The sequence below is a fragment of the Paramacrobiotus metropolitanus genome, unplaced genomic scaffold (genome assembly GCF_019649055.1).
Source record: "Paramacrobiotus metropolitanus isolate TYO unplaced genomic scaffold, Prichtersi_v1.0 Parri_scaffold0000025, whole genome shotgun sequence".
Lineage (NCBI taxonomy): Eukaryota > Metazoa > Tardigrada > Eutardigrada > Parachela > Macrobiotidae > Paramacrobiotus > Paramacrobiotus metropolitanus.
In genome coordinates, this window is record NW_026570245.1 from 973,050 (window position 1) to 993,433 (window position 20,384).

At 42.4% G+C, this 20,384-nt stretch overlaps 5 protein-coding genes across 5 annotated transcripts; 2 read left to right on the forward strand and 3 right to left on the reverse strand.

The window, feature by feature from the left end:
- Positions 1–242: 242 nt before the first annotated feature.
- On the forward strand, positions 243–2,897 carry LOC129587438 (probable methyltransferase-like protein 15 homolog). The gene is made up of 4 exons (XM_055481180.1): positions 243–698; positions 1,131–1,574; positions 1,989–2,298; positions 2,518–2,897. Exons 1-4 carry the CDS (start codon positions 365–367, stop codon positions 2,723–2,725), a joined length of 1,296 nt encoding a protein of 431 aa, XP_055337155.1. The 5' UTR covers positions 243–364; the 3' UTR covers positions 2,726–2,897.
- On the reverse strand, positions 2,755–7,855 carry LOC129587437 (plexin domain-containing protein 2-like). Its single transcript, XM_055481179.1, has 12 exons — positions 7,523–7,855; positions 7,231–7,451; positions 6,706–6,831; positions 5,593–5,662; positions 5,295–5,471; positions 5,140–5,204; positions 4,676–4,766; positions 4,474–4,569; positions 4,260–4,369; positions 3,784–4,144; positions 3,578–3,708; positions 2,755–3,184 (listed from the first exon to the last, which is right to left on the reverse strand). Exons 1-12 carry the CDS (start codon positions 7,614–7,616, stop codon positions 3,119–3,121), a joined length of 1,608 nt encoding a protein of 535 aa, XP_055337154.1. The 5' UTR covers positions 7,617–7,855; the 3' UTR covers positions 2,755–3,118.
- A 1,230-nt stretch (positions 7,856–9,085) lies between these two features.
- LOC129587483 (uncharacterized) lies at positions 9,086–14,318 on the reverse strand. The gene is made up of 8 exons (XM_055481253.1): positions 13,918–14,318; positions 13,596–13,747; positions 13,098–13,255; positions 12,367–12,649; positions 12,132–12,295; positions 10,590–11,160; positions 10,417–10,529; positions 9,086–10,244 (listed from the first exon to the last, which is right to left on the reverse strand). Exons 2-8 carry the CDS (start codon positions 13,744–13,746, stop codon positions 9,891–9,893), a joined length of 1,794 nt encoding a protein of 597 aa, XP_055337228.1. The 5' UTR covers position 13,747; positions 13,918–14,318; the 3' UTR covers positions 9,086–9,890.
- A 366-nt stretch (positions 14,319–14,684) lies between these two features.
- LOC129587520 (cysteine-rich venom protein kaouthin-2-like) lies at positions 14,685–17,115 on the reverse strand. The gene is made up of 6 exons (XM_055481314.1): positions 16,983–17,115; positions 16,279–16,662; positions 16,019–16,164; positions 15,629–15,729; positions 15,474–15,562; positions 14,685–15,136 (listed from the first exon to the last, which is right to left on the reverse strand). Exons 1-6 carry the CDS (start codon positions 17,032–17,034, stop codon positions 14,973–14,975), a joined length of 936 nt encoding a protein of 311 aa, XP_055337289.1. The 5' UTR covers positions 17,035–17,115; the 3' UTR covers positions 14,685–14,972.
- Positions 17,116–18,710: 1,595 nt separating this feature from the next.
- On the forward strand, positions 18,711–20,345 carry LOC129587414 (uncharacterized). The gene is made up of 2 exons (XM_055481153.1): positions 18,711–20,040; positions 20,338–20,345. Exons 1-2 carry the CDS (start codon positions 18,711–18,713, stop codon positions 20,343–20,345), a joined length of 1,338 nt encoding a protein of 445 aa, XP_055337128.1.
- The last annotated feature ends 39 nt before the right edge of the window (positions 20,346–20,384 follow it).

Below are 20,384 nucleotides of genomic sequence, written 5' to 3' on the forward strand. Positions count from 1 at the left end.
GTTAGTTTGGTCGGGCCTGTCGGGGTACGTCCACGGCGAAGCTTTACCAGCTATTTAGCTGGTCTACGCCGTAGACCGTAGTTGCAATTCCGAAGAGCACAGCGACCAATAACGGCGCAAGGCGGGGCCAATCAGCTCCACGGAGTTGCATCTCCCTGCAGGGAGTTGAAGATTGAGTGTAACTAATATACGAGTACAGTATATATATACCCTAATACAGCCTTACAGAAGGTACTGTACAAGTTGCAGTTTTAACTTTTGAATTTACAAATTAGTTCTTTACTCATTTGTTTTGACTTTTCAATTTTTTGCTGTTTTCCGGATGTATGGGACTAACGGAGTGTCTCAGATTTTGTGCTAGATCATGATTGCTAATAGGATCATCTCTCAAACTGCATCGCTCATTTCCCGATGTTGCGCCATACCGTCACTCATCACACACTTGGACGGAGTGTGCACCGCGTACGCGTGGGTTCGGAGAGTCCACGCACGTGCCCGAAGGAATCTCCTGGTTGTGGAGCCTATCATTCAGAACGAACAGTCTGGAGGGAGTGACGAGAAAGACAGTGCTGCTGACTGCACCCATATCAGCTGGGATAATGCAGCCGAACCGGAGAAAGGTCGGAGCACGCGGCCACATGAACCTGTGATGTGCAAAGAAGTCCTGGAAGTCTTCTGGAGACTGGATAATCTTTCAGGTATAAAAAAGCAACTACGATTGTTTCAGTCTGAATTTATTCAACAGTCAGAATTTATTCAATTTATTTATTTCAGTCTGTTAACAGCTTGTATTTTATATAGATATTTTTCGTTTGAAAGGATTTTTTTAAGAAAAAATGAATTTGTTCCAGGGGAATTTTGAATCTGCAGTGTCAGTGTAAAGCATTTGTTTTCCCTGCGTACAGATCCCGATTTAACGATGATATTTTTTCTATATACTTAATCTGTATAAATAGGAATTTTGTATAAATATTTTAATTTTTAAAAATTTTTTTGTTATTGTTAAATCGCGAAATATGAGCCAACTGCTGCTGGGTGCCAGGCCAGCAAACCGAATAATATTAACTGTAGAATGAATTTTTTCCAAGATAATTATGCAGATTTTCAATTCCTTTTTTCCTTCATACCAGATCCCGATCTAACCATTTTGGACATGACATTCGGTGCCGGCGGGCATTCCCGTGCCCTGCTGGAGAATTTCCCCGGGTGTCGAATCCTGGCCCTGGATCGTGATCCGTCCTGTCGGGGGTACATGGACGATCTGGCCGCCGACTATCCCGAGCAAGTGATCCCCTTAATGGGGCGCTTTAGTGATCTGCCGGATCTGCTGAAGGGGATCGGTCTGAAGAAGCCCCTTGATGGTATCCTGTTGGACGCCGGTTGCTCCTCCATGCAGATGGACCAGGGGGCGCGGGGCTTCGCGTTCAGCCGCCCCGAGGGGCCGCTGGATATGCGCATGGATGCGGGACGGGATCCTGCGCAGCCCACCGCCGCGGATGTTGTTAATCGGATGAATGAGGAGGATCTGGTGACGATCTTCAAAAAATTCGGAGAAGAACCACAAGCGGCGAAAAGTGAGTGGGAGATTTATGAGCTTGCGTTGAATTTGTTTTAACTCATTGTTATCGGATCCATTTTTCAGTCTGGACTGAGTATTTTTGTTGGCTTTAATAAAATAATGTTTATACTTTTTTTGGAAATAACCGGAGATTTTTATGTGGTCCTCCACATTCCCACGACTACGACTGCAGAAATGTTATGGAAAATGTTCCAGCGTGTAACGATTACTGAAATGAATTATTTTAGCTCTGAATAGGTATGTAATGAAAACTTCTCTCGCTAAAATACCTGTTTTTGCTGAGCCAGAAATGAAGAGCTGCCTTTTTTCTGCTTAATATGGAAATTGTGTAAAAAATATTTTAAAACACTTGAAATTGTTAGGTTTTGTAGAACGTTTGCTGCATGACAGGTTTTTTTTTAAATTGTAGTTGCTCGACACATTGTGGAAAAACGCTTCATGATGCGGACAATTCGGACGACGGGTCAATTGGCGGATGTGATTGCGGGAGCGGTTTACTCTGAACGCCACGATAGGATGGGTCGCGTTCAGCATCCAGCTACCAAGATATTTCAGGCCTTGAGGATTTTCGTTAACGATGAGCTCAACGAGTTGGACTTTGCCATGGCGCTGGGGCATCAGCTGCTGCGTCCGAAAGGAATTTTTGCGGCCATCACTTTCCACTCACTGGAGTGTCAGATCGTTAAGATGCATTTCCATAGTGCGGATTGGAAAGACAAGTAAGGCAAAAACAGGACAAGGCCAGACTTACAAAAAATTAGCAGGAAACGAAACACTTACTGTACATGAAAAATTATCCAGAACGATAAAGTTTGGAAGTTTAACTTTGCCGTTTTCATGCAATCGTCATTAAGCGTTGTAGTTCTTTTCAGTTGTTTTTTACTGTTTATGTTTTGGTCAGTTTTTACAATACGAAGAATTGTTTTTCCCAATTTCAGACTGCGTCCGAATGCTTTAAACCCGCAGATTGCTCGTGCGTATCGCACGCATGCGCGTTGGCTACCCAAAGAAGAGTTGTTGGATACGATGGAATTCAAATGGCTCCAATTAACTAAAAAAGCCGTACAAGCGTCCAGGGAGGAAATCGAATTCAATCCCCGAGCGCGGTCGGCCAAATTAAGAGCCGCCATGAAAATTGATGTATAAAGCTTCGGTTGTCAGAACTGTGCTCCCGGTTGTAAAAATTTACTGTTTTCTGTACGTAAGAAACTGCTTCCCAAAGATATACAGTATGAAACGGGTAAAAACGAACTCGAGAAAAAAGAGAGCATGACCCAACGTTAACGTTATGACGGAATAAAGCAAACAGATACAACAGGCAGGTTTGAAAGACATGGTTCAATAGAACGCTAAAATAGACCACGGATCATCATAAAACAACGTAAAACCGATAAAACCAACAAAAGAAAAAATTTGGGTACAACGTTTTGGCACCAAAAGAACGAGCAAAACTATCAACTTATCAAGTAGGTAAAGTTATATGCCGTAGTCTTCTCTCTGGTTTTTCGCGGGATTGAGCAGTTGAATCCAATCAGAGCTTCAGAAGGGAGTGCTAGCAATCTGAATTTCATCATCCCGATTTCGCCGCCATTGATTCGGACGATACTACATAGGAAATGAAATGCACTAAATACATGCTAGCAACTACTGTCTATGCAAACTGTTTTCGATACCATATCGATGCTTCTAAACTAATTATAATTACCGCAGCGGAATTAACTGAACTTCCGGTCATTGAGTAAGTACTCGTAAGTCAAAACATTTACAGTGCATTACAGGCATGTATGGATACAAGGATTGACTAAACTTTAGTTATCACATCGTGTGAATTCGCTGAGGTTTATTACGACGGAATGTAACTTCAACCGAAAATTCTTTAACAAAGACGAAGAAAAAAGCAGCCAAATAATCTCGGTTGTTATTGTTGACACATATGTTGCATAATTTGAGTGTGCGTATGCAGCCTATCCTTAGTACTATCGGATCAGAAGCACTCACTTTAATTAGCCATTGCCCGGAAGGCGTTTGTGGCCGTAAATACGCGTACACCACCCATCCCAACGCGGCCGTCACAGCCACCACGACCAGCACAACCGCAATGGCCACGGCATAGTTAGTCGACGGCGGCGCTGCAAATAAGAAAGAAGCCTATTAATCTTATCAGTGGCATCCATCACACCGTCCGCCGGGATTCCCCCACTTACGCGCCGTTTCCTGAGAGGCAGTCAGGGGACTGGGCATACCGGGCGCGGTGCTGCCCGAGACATTGCTGCCCAGCATCGTATACTTGGACTTGGCCGATAATCCCCCAGCGGCCGGACCGGGATTGGCCGTGGACGGAGCGGGACGATTACGCGATGATGTGGCGTAATCCGACATATCACTGCTGGCTTTTTTGAGCGGTCCCTCGGCGCTGCCGGTTTTATTGCCGCCCGGCTTGGTAATCGGTTTGGTCAGTTTAACGGTCATCTTGGGGGTGGTGGCGGCCGCCGCGAGAGGGGCTGCTAAAGATGCGTTGCAGGTGGTATTGGAGGCCGACACGTGACAACCACCGGCATACCATTCCTGTAAAAAAACCCGGTAAATTCAATTTGAAAATTCAAATAAACTTTTCCAAACTCTCAGAAATCAAACATAAAATTAGAAAAAGCATTAATTAATTGAAGAAGGTTTTAAATACCTGATGAAAGCGATCGACGCCGTCGGAACACCGTTCCAACGCTTCACACCACATGCACCCAAGAGCGGTATGCCGTAAACAGCTTTCGCACGATGTCTGTGCAATACAGGCTGTAAAAAGCACAAAGGCACTACTGAACAACCGACCGCAACCTCAATCCATACAGATGTATTGAAATTGATGAATAATCGATGACAACTATTACGGCATTTACTTGGGAGAGCCTCAAGGATCAATGCGGTATTATTGGCAATGTCCCAAGTGTTGAGGGAAATACGATGGTACTCGTAGATGGTGCGGTATCGGATAACTGTCGAAAAAAATCACATCAGCTGGCCATGTTGCGGGTTAAAGACACAACAAGCGTGTTGGCTTCACAAAGAGTGTGAGCCCGGCGAGAAGAGCAAGGCACATACTGAAACGTTGCCGATCAATCATATATGCATCGGATATGCCAACTTTGACGGGATGGGTTTCGTTGGGCACACTAACGATGGAAATCGGGACCTGCGATGTTGCGAACAGTGTTATTTACGCCTTAACATATTTTTGCACATTGAAATTCAAGTACATTATGCCTTATAATTCATCGAAATGTATTCGTAATTACGCACCCCCGTAAAAAGCAACTTCAAATTACGAGTTAAGAGCTGCGCTATATGCGCGCTATGTGAGACTTTGTGAGTTGCGCTATATGCGTCCCAATTTAACGGGAAAAATATCGGAAAGAATTAGAACGATGGGAATTAATACACAAATGCAAAATATTTTGCTATATGACAGCGATTTCCAGATGACATCAGGATACTGACTTTTCGCAGTATCACACCCCCACGATGCATCACACCCCCACGCCTACATGCTGATGCCGGTAAATTACCTGTTGGTAATAGAATATTATTGTACCATCGTCCTTTAAGGTCGCTTGAAACGTAAACGGTCCCACTGAAAACATCACACACTTCATTAGGCATTACGTGTTCAGAGCGTTGGCAGAAATTGCGCATTTATCTCGTAATAAAAACAGCATCTGACCTTCTTTCTTCTCGTGCAACACCACATTCTCCCATTCGACCGTCAAGGATGTCCCATTGTCCAGATACCTGACGCGTGAATCATTGCGGACCAGCAGATCAAAGTCGGCCATTAGCGGCGCGATGTACTGTGTCGCCGCTATCCAGCTGTGATCGGGATTCCCCGTATAGAGGAAACCTGTTTTCGCATGCAAGACAGTCACCACAAAATCATACTACCGTAGCAAATCATTTCCGATGTCGTTTCAACAGACAACAGGATGAAATCGTTATAAAAGGTCGAGGAAAACGTGACTTACCTCCGGTAGCTAATGTCAGGTTGTTTAATCGATATCCATAGAACGGAAAGGTGAAATTCAGCGTAATTCCCTGAAAATCACATGTGCAAGGCTTTGCAATAACAACAGTTATGTATTTCATGTAAACAGCTAATGAAGTCAAACAAATTAGCGTCATACTTAAACCAATTTCAATAGCGCGTAAAAAGCAAGTACTCTTCAAAATCGATTTATGGATCAGGTTCCATACTCTAATTATTTATCTGTAGTGTTTAGTATCCAATTTTAACAAATATAACAAACTAAATACGATCCTCACTTTAAATTTACAGCATTACTTGTACAACTTTCTCGATCCATTAAGGGCTCAACTATAAAATTACAGTATCTACTGACATACTTAACGAATTAAACAAACATCTTATTCAAACATGAAGCCAGGTAAAAATTTCCGAACATAAACATGATACCTTAAACCTGTGTGCAAGTGTGCAACGTTCAAAAAAACCACAAAACAAACATACTATGCGGTAACAAAGTGCCGACAACCTATAGCATGAGAAGTAAGTAAAAGACAGTAAGGCAGTAAGATAGTCATGGCTTACAGCCATGATTGACGTTAATTTATTTGTAGACAAACTTAATATGCAAATAAACAAGCCCGACAGCATACGACAACCTTTTCACAGCCATATGAACACATGTCAGGCAAACACCACCGGTTTTGAACATGCAAATTAAGTTGTCACTTATTTTACAGAGCTGTCTTCGAACATTACCATCACCACATGCACATAAAACTTATTTCCTATCAACCAGAAAATAAGGAAAAATTGTGCTAAATTATAAAGAGATTATAGTTAAAAAAATATGCATGCGTATGCGTAGTGCGCAGTCAAAAATATGAAATCTGCTTTTAACTTCACAGAGCACTGAATAATGATTTATGATAAATACGCTTCAAGCTGAAGAAAAACACTAAAGCTTCTCTAATAACACTCGAAATATAAAAAAAAACGCAGGATGCCAGTCAATAGGTGACTTAAACAAATAAACGTGGTCAACCTGGGACAACAAAATTCATGAAAATATTTTCATAGCAACGTGGAACTGGGCAGTGAAGTATTGACATACCGCCGCTTTGAGATGTGCTTTCGATAAACCGTCATGATTTACGGTCCCATTGTAACGGTCCAAATCAACATAATACGATTCGGCACTGTGATTGTAGAAGGAAACGTTGTAATAAATGTGATGTTCCTGTATAAATAAAAACAATCAATAATACGATTACGATGATGCAGGAATTGAAGGACATACAGATACAGTACAACCATACAACACTCACGCAACGTTATTACCAGACAGATACACAAGATATTTATTTAGCACTTCCACCGACGAAATCAAATTGCACATAACGAGTGATTAAACGACCAACGACCAGCTTGTGGCAGACAGGAATTTACCCGAATTATTTAATCTAGAAAAAATCGAATGTCATTTTATTACAGGGAAAATTTTTACGCTGAACGTTTCGATTAGAAATTCAAGCAAAATAAAATGAGTGTGTAAAAGCTCATTTGCTCCAATTTATACCAACTCAAAATGTAGAGTAGTTATTCTGTTAATTATATAGAAGTACAGTACAGTATTTACCTCATATCCTGATAAATTAACCGGCGCTCCTAATAAGGAAGTATTCTTATCCAGCGGCACGACATCTTCGGGTAGATGCACGGGAGGAGCGTCATCGTTAAAGCGACTATTCTGCTTCTTCAACGTGCTGGAAACCTGCCGGACGAAACGGGTTTCCACCTGGTCAACAAGCCCATCCGACTCAATGGGGACGAAGCTTTCTTCAGTTTCCAAACTTTTCTCTGTAAACCCATAATTATCGGTATTCCGTTATATCATCACCTTGTTAATGGGAACAGGAGAATATACGCACGAGATTCCCAAAGATATCCCCAAGAATAATCACAAAAAGATATAATGATTAGAGCCGCGAGCGTCCAGTAGAAAAACAAAGATAATCGCGACATTTACGGTCAGATTAAAATAATTTAGATGCCAGATAAAAACCGACAGCCGATTATTTCGCTATAAACACCCGCGATGAATTTATCAATAATCACATTATCGTATGATGCAAGCTGAGCTGCGAAGAAATACGATCCGAAAAAGAAAACATTCCAATGCGAAAACACATATGAAGGCATTTAGGCAGAGAGAGCAGCCGATCCGATCAGACTCATAGGGATACTGCAAAGCGAAAGTGTACGTAGAAGTAGTGAAAATGAAAGCTGTGCTGCACAGTGTACGGTATGTGTAATGCACTGGTTGGTAATGGTGGGCGGTAGAGCGATGGAGCTGACCGGACATCCACCGTAGTGCAGTAGCAGTAAGTCTTGAACGAACACCTTAGTCCTTAAGCTAATTAGAACAATAGAATATAACTATTGTTGCTATTTTTAGCATAATTAATACAATTATTTGAATTTATCTTTGACTGCTTGCTGTTGTACAGACTGAAAGACTGTCAAATACAACTACAATATGAAGCCGGAGGATGGGCGATCCGGGGATGCGCTCATATATATCGCCTTGAAAGCATCAATGTCGGCTTACCAGGACGTGTTACACATCCGACCAACGTAGTGTTGTGTCGCCGCCTTGAAGACAGGATAATAATTCTGCAGTGTGCTAATTTCTCTGCCTCTATGAAAAGGCGTCGTTCATGAGGATGAAAAGCGATCCGACTGGAGGCAGGACAAGACAGCAGCGGCATATAACCCAAGAAATTATTTTATTTCTCTGTAACTACATGCTGCCCCGTTCCATGCCAATAATTTTATATGTCTTTAATAATTTCTGTACCATACGGCATACATCGAATAGTGGTGACCACTGGTCAGAGTACACGCGCGAATTCAAATTTACAGAAAATGGGCAGCCTGGGTAATTTCTCGTGCTTTTTCACAACTGGATAGAGGCACAAAAAAACACTGAAATACAGTCAACACTGAAATTGAGTTTAGCTTTGACTTTTCAGTTCGTAACGAAATCTCCTTCTTCTTTTGGGTATGTGGGATATGTATTGTAAAGTGCGCATGCATTGTCAGTGTTAAGAATTTTGCACAACGTTTCGGCAGGACGTTTTATGTCGCACTTATTAGTTACTGCCGTACGAAAAGTGAAAACAGTTACTTGATAAAAGAATAAATTTATTCAATATTAGTTGTTGTCTCGTGGTTTTGCAAAATGGAACTGTGGAAGTCCTGGTATGCTGCAACGTTAACGTAGGACTTAATTTAAGCAACCAAGTAATATTACAACGAGAAGCACCAAAGCGTTGCGTCTGAAAATCAGTTCCACCGAGTCACTAACTGCGTTACACATTTTATTACAGTACTTTATTCAATTCCATCATAATTATCAACAAGGAACAATCTAGTGTTGTGCTACTAAATAAAATTAAATAACGGCCATTTACTTAGTAAAAGTCCGCCTAATATTAAAAGTCTAGTAAATAGTAAGGTTTTGGAAACAAAGTTAGTAAAAGTAAGCAAATGTGTTGCCGGAATAGTAGAAAGTAAGTAAATATTAAGGTTCAGTGCTGAATAAATGAAGATCTTTTACTAAATTATTTACTAATTCGTTTTATCAGCGTTACGGAAAATTGGCGTGTCAGCCGCCGCCACTCGCAGGTAAAGTGGGTGTGCGCAGTAGTCGGCTGCCAGCCTGCCGCCCTCAAAAGCAGCAGTATTTACTTTTCAGTATGCACCTGTATAGCTCGATTAATGCATAAGAAATTTATCTGCAATTTTCAGCCGTCTTTTGCGCTTTGAAACTAAAGCAATTCGAAACTTTCAATGCTAAATTACATTTATTTAGTAAATTTACTTTAATTTAGTAAGTAAATGTCCTTGGGAAAATTGAAATAAAAAGTAAAAGTAAGTAAAAGTCCCGAAAAATTTTGAATAGTAAGTAAAAATAAGTAAACTTTCAAAAGCCGATAGTAAAAATAAGTATACTGGCAAGGACTTTTACTACCCAACACTAGAACAATCCGATGTACTTTGGCAAATTGCAAGCCCATCGTCAAAAAAAAGGACAATCATCAATCAGTCAGGAAAAGAAAATACTGAACTATCGCGTCGTTAATTATACTATTAACAAAAGAAGATCTGAAGAAACAATTTGGCACATATGTGCAGTCATCGGTCCATCTATGGAACGCTGGCCGTAAAAAAATCACGAGAAACTGTCAGGAAAACCGAGCCGACCACATCGTTTTCATATCCTGTACGGTCAACTCAAGTTTCCGGATCTTCACTAGTCATCGATTCTCCCACCGCCGCAGCTTCCTCTCCTGACGCTCGGTCCATACTACCATTAACCTCATTTTCGTTAGTATCTATCGAATCGCGCAATGGATTGCCGTTCGAACTCCAGCCGCTCCATCCGTGCTTCTGTTCCATGTGGCGGCGTAAGTCCGGAATCTGTCCTCCGTTAAAGCCGTTTTCCGAGCACAAGCTGCAGTGCAAGCGCAGCTGATACTTGGGATACTGCTTCAAGTGCTCCTTTCGGAAGTGCTGATGCATGGTATACATACTCATAGAAAGATAGTTCGGCACGGAGCAGTTCGGCACGGGACAACGAGCTTTTTTCTGCACAAACAGTAACAAATACACCACTAACTTCGCCAAAATTTAAAAATATTTGCAGAATAACCAAATAATTATCTTCACTAAAAGGAAATCCAAATTCTGATAAGAAATTTGAAGAATTTAGCATGAATCAATAAAAATCGTTGAAATCGTATTAACGGCAATAACTTACAGCGTCCCATTTTACGTCAAAAACGATTGGTTCCTTTCTTTCTTCGACCTGCGCTGAGCCATCCGAATCCTGACCAGTGTTTCCGTTCACTCCAATATCACCCAATTTTCCGCCTGCAAATAATAACAGATATAAGGAAATGCACTACCGAAATGCATCAATCCGTTTCTCACTGTCTGGCTCCATGGCATCACGCACAACATCCGAAGTATCCACCTGAAGTACAGGTTGACTGTACATCGGTTCATCCAGAGATTCCTGTGCAGTGACAACACTCTTGCGAACGTTCGTCTCAGAATGCTGTCGTGAGCGTTTGGCTCTACTAGCTGCAGAACCCTTAGGTGGGAGGTACGACACACTCCGCTTGCGGCCTTTGGTCTTGGCTGGTTTCGGCGCATCTTCGGTACTGTTGGAGTTCGAATGCAGTGAGGCCGCGCGCTCGTCACTGTTGTCACTGGAGGAGGGCTCCATGGGTGCCGGTGGGCGAAGCGGGGTGCGCTTTGTTGTCCCATACTTCTTATTACCAGAACGACTATAAGTACGGGCCTTTCGAGTCTTAATGGTCTCCAATCCGCCGCTGTTCTGCAGCCGCCGAGGAGGGGCTGCATTACGCGCATTACGGCGACGTAAGTCATTTTGCGACGATGTTTCCGCTTGTCCAGATTCATTTCCCTGTGAGTCACCAAAGGGAGGTACGAGTGGTGATGCCGATGTTGCATCCAATTCAATCACACCGCTGGACGTCTGCATCGAAAAAAACTGAACAGTACTCACGATGCGAAATGTGGTTTACCGACGACCAATACTAATAATTTTTATTAGGTTATGCGCACATTTCGATTTACCCGGATGCGAGTATAGCTATACGAGGCGTGTGTCCCTTACTTAGATAGAGCACATTTACCTTACCATACTTAGATAACTGTGCCCGTGTTGTGCACTCAATGTGCACATCTGTCAACCACCCAGAGATGGCAACGCTAGGGCAAATTTGAAAAATGTGTTGATTCAGCCGTTGATAATTTCAGGTGCTCACATCTCGTGAATGAGGGAACAAAACTGTTCAAGCAATATCTCAAAAGATGCAGAAAAAATTCACAAGATTTTTGATACCAAGTAATATGGGATTTAGAGCAACTGAAACAAGTTGTAGCCTTTTGAGTTTCTCGTAGACACACTATAGGACCTCTTCGTGGACCCCTTCAACGTAATACTCACTATGCTAAGTCTATGGGAAACAGAAATGGCTCTAATTTATTTCATCCGCTCTAAATCCTGACTTACTTGGTATCAAAAAACTTATGAATTTTTTCCACATCTTTTGAGATATTGCATGAACAGTTTTGTTCCCACATTCACGAGATGTGAGCAATTGAAGTTATCAACGGCTGATTCAACAGATTTTTCAAATTCTCCCTGACGTTGCCATCTCTGGGTGGTTGACAGCGCTGAACAACACGGGCACAGTTATCTTAGGCCTTGTCCCGAATTCGAAGCGAATCTCGTTGCGATACAGCAACTCCACCTCGCGAGGTGGCTTCGCGTACCGTATCTGTAGGCGTGGCCACTGCAAACAGCCACCTCGTGTGGTTGAGCAACCGTACCATAACGAGATTCGCTTTGAATTCGGGACGAGGCCTTAGTATGGTAAGGTAAATGTGCTCTATCTAAGCAAGGGACACACGCCTCGTATAATCAAAAATGTTGGTTTGTACCTCGTCGATCAGCACAGCGCTATCCTCGGCCATTTCCTTGCACATGGCAACCGTAATGCGGATATTACGAATCTGATCCAGCTGGAACTTCACCGACGGATAAACTTCCGCACGCGGCGCCACTTGCTTCACACTCGGTCGGTTTTCCGTACCAAGAAAGCGCACTACGGAAAAATATGCCAACACAGTAGGGGCCAACTGATCACCAAATGGATAGAAGCGTTTTCCGGCTTACCATTATGCAAGGACACCGTGCGCGTGCTTTCATCCAGGTGCTTCAGTGTGCCTTCGTAGCGAATCTGGGCGCGGGAAATAAAACTGGCCTGCGGTTTATCATCGCGTCGCGTATGTTCCGCCAGGACTTCCAGGGCAATGGGAATATCCAGCAGGGCGCCTTCGGTACTCAGGGTGGGGCCAGCGGCACGTGGACGGTCGGGTGGGCTGGGGAGAATCACGGCTTCCTTGTTGTTGGGCAGTCGGACGGTGTGCCACAGAATCGGCACCACAGCCTCTCCGCTCTATACAGAGAACGTCCATTTGGTATTTTCGGTTACAGTACTTTCCAACTTTACATATATAACACAATTTGGGCAAGCTGCAGTACTGTAGTTGTTTTAAATTCTTGTTAAGATACCTGGTGGTTCAACGGTTAGTTGTGCACTGCGAATGTGCAATTTAAATTCGATAACTTCACTGCCGTGAAATTAGGCAAAAAATTTAATTTTAAAAATTACTCAAAAGGATAATTTCCACAGAAGTAACGACAGAAGCCACAGCCGTCCCAGACACAATTCGTCTATTTACTTTCTAAACACGGCTTTACAAACCGACTTATAAGTCGGAAGTGCTGCATGCTGCTACTGTAGTCATTGCAAATCGAAATAATGGTAGAAGGAAAAAAGCTTTACAAAAGTTGTAAAAATGCTTTACAGAAAAACATAGGGCACATTGCTAAAGGTACTGTACCTCGAGAACCGCTGAGTCCATGATCACTTCCGGATTCGTCTGGATGTGAGCGAAAATCTCTTTGGCTTCGGATAACTGCAGCCGGATACAGCTATACACTTCCAATCGAGCCGGTGCAGATTTATGGGTGCGGCGAGATTCGGTCCCACAAAAGCGCACTGTAAAACACAAAGAGCAGTCATCTCAGACTACACATCGCAGACACAGTACCTGCTACCTAGCAAAGTTAATAAGCAAAATGGCACACGAAACATACCCAATCATTTCGACAATTTTCACTTTTCTTTTGAACATTATATGTTTCATGTTTGGATTCAATTTTAAAACTTCTAATTAGTTCGCACAATACAAATAAAAATTTCTTTGGCAACACCGACATGCCAACAACATGCAAGTTTTGCAGCCTTTCGTCTGAGTTTGTGACTATGACGGAGTTACCGTAGACGATGCGATGTTTGACACCAGTCAGTTTTTCCGAACTTCACCAGGAACACTCACCCTTTTCCAACGAAATCTCCTTGGAATCTGGGAAGACATCCTTTAACCAGCCTTCAAACCGGTTATCACTGCCTGTCACCACGCTGATTCGATGCTTTTTGTAGGACTCTAGTTCCATCTGTTGTGAAACGTCTGTCAACGACTGGGCCATCCTGCTCAACAATCAAGTACTTCATTAGTGTCTGTACTGCAGCATTCAGCAAACCCTGACTAACAGTTAAATCAGCCAGTACTATCGTTTGTTTGGGCTGGCTGTCAAAACCGCCACAGCCAGCAAACGTGAAGCGTCCTTCTATAATGTTTACAGGTTTACTGCGCTTACGTCCAAACCAAGGCTGCAACCTGGGACCCCAACAGAACGCGAAACCAACAATGTTCTGAACAGCGAATTCTGGTTAGTAATTTACAGACTTATTGATTCAAGCCATCTAAACGTGGCCAGGATCCGTAATCACAGTATGGAAGACGGAAGCCCCAAACTGCAATGGAACGATGGAAGAAATTGCATACAACTCAAAAACTCGCAGACACTGCTCGCTTTCAAGCGGGCCAGTGTGTTTGAAGCGCTGACTTTTGAGCATTATACAAGTACGACCACAACTTCCGGTGGATATCGGTATCAGTTACAGTTTAGGTTCCACGAAACGCAGTATGCCTGCATAAACGACATACTTGCACAGATGAGACAACATGCAAATAAACAGCCTACTCATATACATATAACATATCGCTTGTTCGTAAAAAATGACCGCCTTCCGACTTGTGAAATCAAAGAAATTTTTTGCAGTTGTAATGCATGGTAGTAGAGACTTTAATATTCACACGTAGCGAACATGCCGCACTTGACGGGTTAGTTCTTTGTCACCGAGTGGTCACTTATGTGGACTGCCAGCTGACATCTCATCCAAAAAACGAGTAATATAAAAACATCACGGCAGTTGTTTACGCCATAATGCAACACATCTTTTTGTCGGTTTTTTCATGTTGTTGGGAGTAATAATTTCACATTGCTACTGTGAACAGATGTATTAATCCGGTATCGTTAACTATTTAAGATAATAATGTTGATATACATAGAATGATTGCCAGCAGAAAAGGGAAACCCATTTTATATCGACTTTTGCAAGCCGGTTCTTATTCTTCCCAAGCTGCTTCAAAGCCAATTTTTCATTACGGAAAGCTGGGCGGAGTCTGCGGAGGACCAGGAAAAATTGCAGAAATAGTACTAGTCAAAAGCGAAATGCATTCGTCGTGCAGCTAAAGAAAATTAGAAGAACTACAGAATCTAACCAGATAGCAAGCAAGCATTAGAAAAAAGACTGAGTGAAAGAATTGTAGCACTAATTGGTAGGATAGTAGCGGTAGATCTAATAATGTCTAATACAGAGATTTGCCCTTGCAGTTGCAGGTGGCTTCGCATTGAGCCTTCATGCTGTCCATCATGGAATCGGCTTTGTCGCATCCGTTGGCGAAGAGAGCAGGATAGTTACCGGATGGGTTCTCACAGTTGGACAGCTTGTTTTCGTATTCGCAAGCGTTCGCTGTAATTGGTTAACATCATATATACCGGTACATGTTCAGTTAATAACGTGTTGCCATATATGTTACAAAAAAATTATATTAACCAAGGCTAATCAGAAACATTTAATTTATATATCTGGATTTCCACTACGAGTAATATATTTCACTGCCTGCCTCTAGTCCTGGCTCCTGATCACAACAAATTAAAATATTATACAGTTAATAATATATAATAATCGAAATAAAGTGTTAAAAATATACAGTTTATTTTTTTGGACAACAGCAAAACAAAATGCAAAGTACGTAACATATACTGATCATGCCCTTTCAAGTTATTGAACATGTACTGCTGCTTACTGCACAGTCCGTTTTCGCAAGCACCCTTGCAGCTGTCACATGGGTTTCCGGCATCGTATGGCTTCAAGTGGTTGGGATAGACGTTACCACTGTGATCAGTACATTCATTACAATTAATGTAAAACTGCGATTTGGATTATTTAACGATCACGTACCCTGGAGCATAATCGCAGACGAAGAAATGGAACTGTTGAGGAGTGCCGGCTTTGCACAGCTTGTAACCGCATCCAACAAAGCGGGAAGTTTTCCAGACCATCTGTAGAGCGTATGGATTAGTAAGCACTGTATTTGTGTGCGAATTTATCCGTTAGATCTAGACTTGTGCGTGCGTGCGTGCGACTTGTGAATTTATCCGTTAGACTTGTGCCTCTGACTGACGTATTGTAGTTATGCATAAATGCAATCCAAACGTTATTAATTATTAATATTATCGTTGATGCTGCCGAGTACGTATAAATGTACTGTAGGTAGCAAGTAAAACGTGCAGGTTATACATCTGCGTCGAATACTCTGAAACGAGTTTGCGGCCAGTCTTTATAACTTACGGCGGTGTAATGGCCGACGACTTTTCCGGTATCAACACCCCATTTGAAGTCCTTCTTTTCGTTGTACCACATGTCCATAGCTTGCTTCCAGGTCATGTCTCCACTGCCCATGGCGATGCTTTGACCGCAATTGGTGTCTTTCTTCACTGTTGTTAAATACAATAAAGCTTTATATTTGCAGTCCCATGAAAAAATTAATTGTGTAGAATAAAACGAGTCTAGCATATACTGAAAGTGATTATATAATAGTAAATTCTTACATAGAATGTTCAAGAAAGTTTTCTTTTCCTGATCCGTTGTGGGATGACGGAAGTCGCATTTGTCAGCCCATGCTTGAGCAATTTGCGATGCTTTGGCATGCCATTGCATGCGCATTTCGTTCTTGCCCTTGACCTCACGACGCTTCTCATTATGATAGTCGACAATAGTTTTTTGGACGGAACCACTGGCGGTGGCCAGGTCAGCGGCGCCTTTAACGGTACGTTTTCCAGCGTTCTTGCCGTTGAAGATCAGGCCTTCATGGAGGGTGCTCCCGGGATCTGGCAGATCGGGAACCGGCTCATGCTGATGGATCACGCGTTCGTTGGGGTTGATTTCTGCCTCCTCACCACCGGGAATTTGGGGGTTTTGTAGGTAGGTGGCACCTGAAAATATAATAAAGTCATCCAATCATACAAGTAAAAACATTGATATTATACAACAATTCATTGATTAAATTATTTAAAAAGCTTTATTGTTTTATATTTACGTATTAATTAACACCAACGAATCGTGGAGACTACCTTACAATCAGCTCACAACGGAAAAAATAGTGAAAGTTTTTGAAAATACAAGTAAAACACTTCTAAAGACTAATAATTAAATAATAATAAAATTGAAACACTTTAAAGACAGTAACAAAGACATTCGAAAAAGGTAGAGAAAATATAGCCATATGTTCCATAAAGCGAAGAGTGGTTCTCACCATATGCAACACCGATGAGAGCCGCAAGGGCCAACGCAACAGCGACCTTCATGCTTCTTTCCGGCTTGTACAGGAGAAAACTGTAGATAGAACTGACTGACACCCTGCCGCATTCCCTTCATATCGAATCGGCTTATATATCAGCTATCGATATTTTTTGCCCGTTTTGTGGTTATAATAGCAGATTTTCAAGAGTGTCAAGGACAGAAAAATCGCTGTCCATTGATGAGTAACCAGAAGAGTGTGTGCCGAATAATCACGATTTTGCCGCCGTTGTAATTGCAGATTTGCTGATAATGCTAGGGTGTGTACTTCAAAATCTGCATGCTGGTAGGCCGCGTTGTCTTCCCATATTTTATGAAGTGGACAGGTTAGACGACGCAAAACGTGCCGATAAAAATTTCTTCCAAAAAACACTTGTATTCTCGAAAACAGCTTCAGTTGATGGCTTCGGCGTGCCAAATTTACCAAGAGTTCGCAGTATAAAAGGCAATCGCGTTCAAGTTTATAAAAATTATAATCCAAGCGATTAAGTAATATCAAAGTAATATCAAAGACCATAACGGGTTAAGTAATATCAAAGACCATAATATTACTAAACTGAGTTTAGTAATATTATGGTCTGTATATTATAGTAATATTATAGTTTAGTAATATTATAGTTTAGTAATATTAAACTGCGTTTAGTAATATTATGCAAAGACACATGAACAAACGATTAAAGTATAGATATTAGACGCAGTAAATCTGTATAAATATCTGTATGTCGATATATCTTGGTAATATCTATACTAATTGTGGTTAAGTGTGTGCTTTCGATCATCCTGTGCCGGCACTGTACCGGGAACAATATCGAGAAACTCCGATAATGCATTCAGATATTATTGTTCTTGTTACCATTAGTAATCCTATATTTTAGTATTTCAATATTAATAACCGTACATAACAGAAACAATACTTTGTAATTAATGCAATTTGTAATTGGATAAAAACGTAACAAAAGCTTTTGCAATGTGTAATGAAAATGTGTTTCTGCTGTCTTAATACTTTTCACAAGTCAGTAAGTACATAATCTGTGCGATAAATCTGTACTACATAATTATGATCTAGTACGTAATCTGTGCGATAACATCTTGCATTCAGTTTTTGCAATAACTTAAGTACTTGAAGCGCTTAAAGTATCTTTGTTGATTTGTTACTGTTCCTAACTTTCTATGCAAATCAAAATTAATATAACAGACTGGATTGGCCACTGGTCAACCACTCACAGGCATCGGCAAATTCCATTCACTGAAACTTAACACCGGAGGCGTAAGCCATAAATTTTCATTGTATGCCGTCATGCGAAGACCATGAAAAGTCCCCACTTTCTTGCTAACTGATTGCGAATTTGCGGGGAAGTTGATTTGCTAGTTTTGTGGCTTGTTACTTGTGAGTACCAATAATATACCACGACGCGGTTACTGATTCTTGCAGATCACTGCAGTTTTTCTATATAGAAGCTCGCTGTTTGTTTATGTGGAGTTATAATCATCCAAGTAAGACACGTCTAAGGACTTTTTAATGCGACCGGAGCGACTCAGTGTACGACGTTCGTGAATTATTTATCGAGTCTACCATCGGTTAGCTCGATCGCGCAGACCTCGCACGCAACCGATTTGTACGATGCCGTTGTGCCGCGGACGTTGATACTTTATTGCTGGTCAATGGTCAGCATCCACCGGGGAGATGATGGACCCCTACGCCATCGTCGCCCTGACTTTCTTCATCATCAGCATCATCCTGGTCATCTTCCCCATCACCATCCCCATCCCGCGCACCCGTCTGCGTGTCATCCTCAACACTGCCACGGCGCCCCTGGTCTGCGTCATCATCCTGGCGCTGGCCCAGTGCATTCCCTTCTCCGTCTTTCGCGACGGGATTATGGGGGCCGAGGGAATTAAACCATACAACATCATGATCCTCTTCTTCTCCCTGGCCTACATGGCCATCTCCCTGGATCTCACCGGACTGCTGCAGGCGGCCGCGTTTTGGATCGCTAACAACGGCGGTCGCCAGGGCATCCGGCTGTACACATCATTTTACCTCTTCTCCACACTGCTCAGTATTATTCTGGGCAATGATCCGGTTATTCTCTCGGGAACGGCGTTTCTGGTGTACTACACCAAGATCGCTGAATTGGATCCGTCGGCATGGTTATTCGCCGAATTTGCCAGTTGTAATATCGGGAGTATGGTGCTGTTTGTGGGGAATCCCACCAATTTGGTATTGTGTGAGGGATTTCAGCTGCAGTATTTAACCTACACGGCGTATACAGCACTGCCGTTTCTCGGCTGTATTGTCGCCGCATATATCGCGCTGCTGGTGCAGTTTTGGAAAAGAATCCCCAAACAAATCGTCGCACCGGAACTGGACGCTCGGTCCGTACTTTTGGATCCGATCAGTGCGGCTGTCGGATCCGGGATCCTGTTGTCCTGTTTAATTGTGATTATCGGAGTCAGCTTCGGGGGCGTGGATGTGTGGGAAATTGCGCTGCCGTTTGCCATTGGTAAATTTCTTTTCGATGTTGTGTGGGAGGGATTCATCAAGAAACGACCGCGCAACACGTCGGAGAAATTTGAGATGCGGGAACGAGCATCGTTGCAGAATTTCCCGGTGGAGGGCGAGGGCGTGGTCATCCGGACATTCTCCCAAAAATGGTTCATGACGCGTTTTAGTGGAGTTATTCGTAGCAAGAATTTTCTTAAGAAGCGTTTTCCTACCGCGTATACTTCGCTAAAACGTTTGCCGATCGGTTTACTACCGTTTGCGTTATCCCAGTTTGTCCTAGTCGAAGCGTTGGTGTACCACAAGTGGATCGACATTTTTGCCGGTTGGATGGCGCATTTGACCACTTCCTTACCGGCAACAGTTTTTTCTGTGGGATTGCTGTCGGTCTTGTTGTGTAATTTAGCCGGGACGAATATTCTGGCCACGATACTGTTAACTAAGATTCTCCGAAAGATTCCACTGGATGACATAAACTTACGCGCGAGTTCCATTGCGTTGGCCGTGGGAAGTAACATTGGAGCAGTGTCTTTTACATTTTGTGCTTCGCTGGCTGGGCTTTTATGGCGGAATATACTGCGGCAAAAAGGCATTCGTGTACGGGCGGTGGAATTTTTTAAATTTAACCTCTTTCCAATTATTTTGACCAGTGCTGCTGGCTTCGGCATCGTGTATGCGGAGATGATTGTGTGTAGGCATATTAAATGTGAAACGATCAACCCGAATCAAACCGCTGTATAATAACGCATGTGGAAACACAATTTAAGTAAAGTGCGACGCCACGGTTTAAATTTGTCGTTTTGTGCAGTCTTATGATCATACTAACAAAATATGATACCGACTAGTGCGTAACAA

What these genes read in the sequence shown, in the direction of transcription:
- LOC129587438 (XM_055481180.1), top strand. Translation starts at nt 365, where the DNA reads ATGATTGCTAATAGGATCATCTCTCAAACTGCATCGCTCATTTCCCGA. An exon ending in GAGACTGGATAATCTTTCAG is followed by an intron (nt 699 to 1,130) that starts GTATAAAAAAGC and finishes CCTTCATACCAG; the next exon opens with ATCCCGATCTAACCATTTTG. An exon ending in AGAACCACAAGCGGCGAAAA is followed by an intron (nt 1,575 to 1,988) that starts GTGAGTGGGAGA and finishes TTTAAATTGTAG; the next exon opens with TTGCTCGACACATTGTGGAA.
- LOC129587437 (XM_055481179.1), bottom strand. Translation starts at nt 7,616, where the DNA reads ATGTCGCGATTATCTTTGTTTTTCTACTGGACGCTCGCGGCTCTAATC. An exon ending in AAGCACATCTCAAAGCGGCG is followed by an intron (nt 5,663 to 6,705) that starts GTATGTCAATAC and finishes TGTGATTTTCAG; the next exon opens with GGAATTACGCTGAATTTCAC. An exon ending in CCTGACATTAGCTACCGGAG is followed by an intron (nt 5,472 to 5,592) that starts GTAAGTCACGTT and finishes ATGCGAAAACAG; the next exon opens with GTTTCCTCTATACGGGGAAT.
- LOC129587483 (XM_055481253.1), bottom strand. Translation starts at nt 13,746, where the DNA reads ATGGCCCAGTCGTTGACAGACGTTTCACAACAGATGGAACTAGAGTCC. An exon ending in CACGGTGTCCTTGCATAATG is followed by an intron (nt 12,296 to 12,366) that starts GTAAGCCGGAAA and finishes ATTTTTCCGTAG; the next exon opens with TGCGCTTTCTTGGTACGGAA. An exon ending in TTGACGTAAAATGGGACGCT is followed by an intron (nt 10,245 to 10,416) that starts GTAAGTTATTGC and finishes CTGTTTGTGCAG; the next exon opens with AAAAAAGCTCGTTGTCCCGT.
- LOC129587520 (XM_055481314.1), bottom strand. Translation starts at nt 17,034, where the DNA reads ATGAAGGTCGCTGTTGCGTTGGCCCTTGCGGCTCTCATCGGTGTTGCA. An exon ending in GTCTGCGATTATGCTCCAGG is followed by an intron (nt 15,563 to 15,628) that starts GTACGTGATCGT and finishes TACTGATCACAG; the next exon opens with TGGTAACGTCTATCCCAACC. An exon ending in TTGCGAAAACGGACTGTGCA is followed by an intron (nt 15,137 to 15,473) that starts GTAAGCAGCAGT and finishes AACCAATTACAG; the next exon opens with CGAACGCTTGCGAATACGAA.
- LOC129587414 (XM_055481153.1), top strand. Translation starts at nt 18,711, where the DNA reads ATGATGGACCCCTACGCCATCGTCGCCCTGACTTTCTTCATCATCAGC.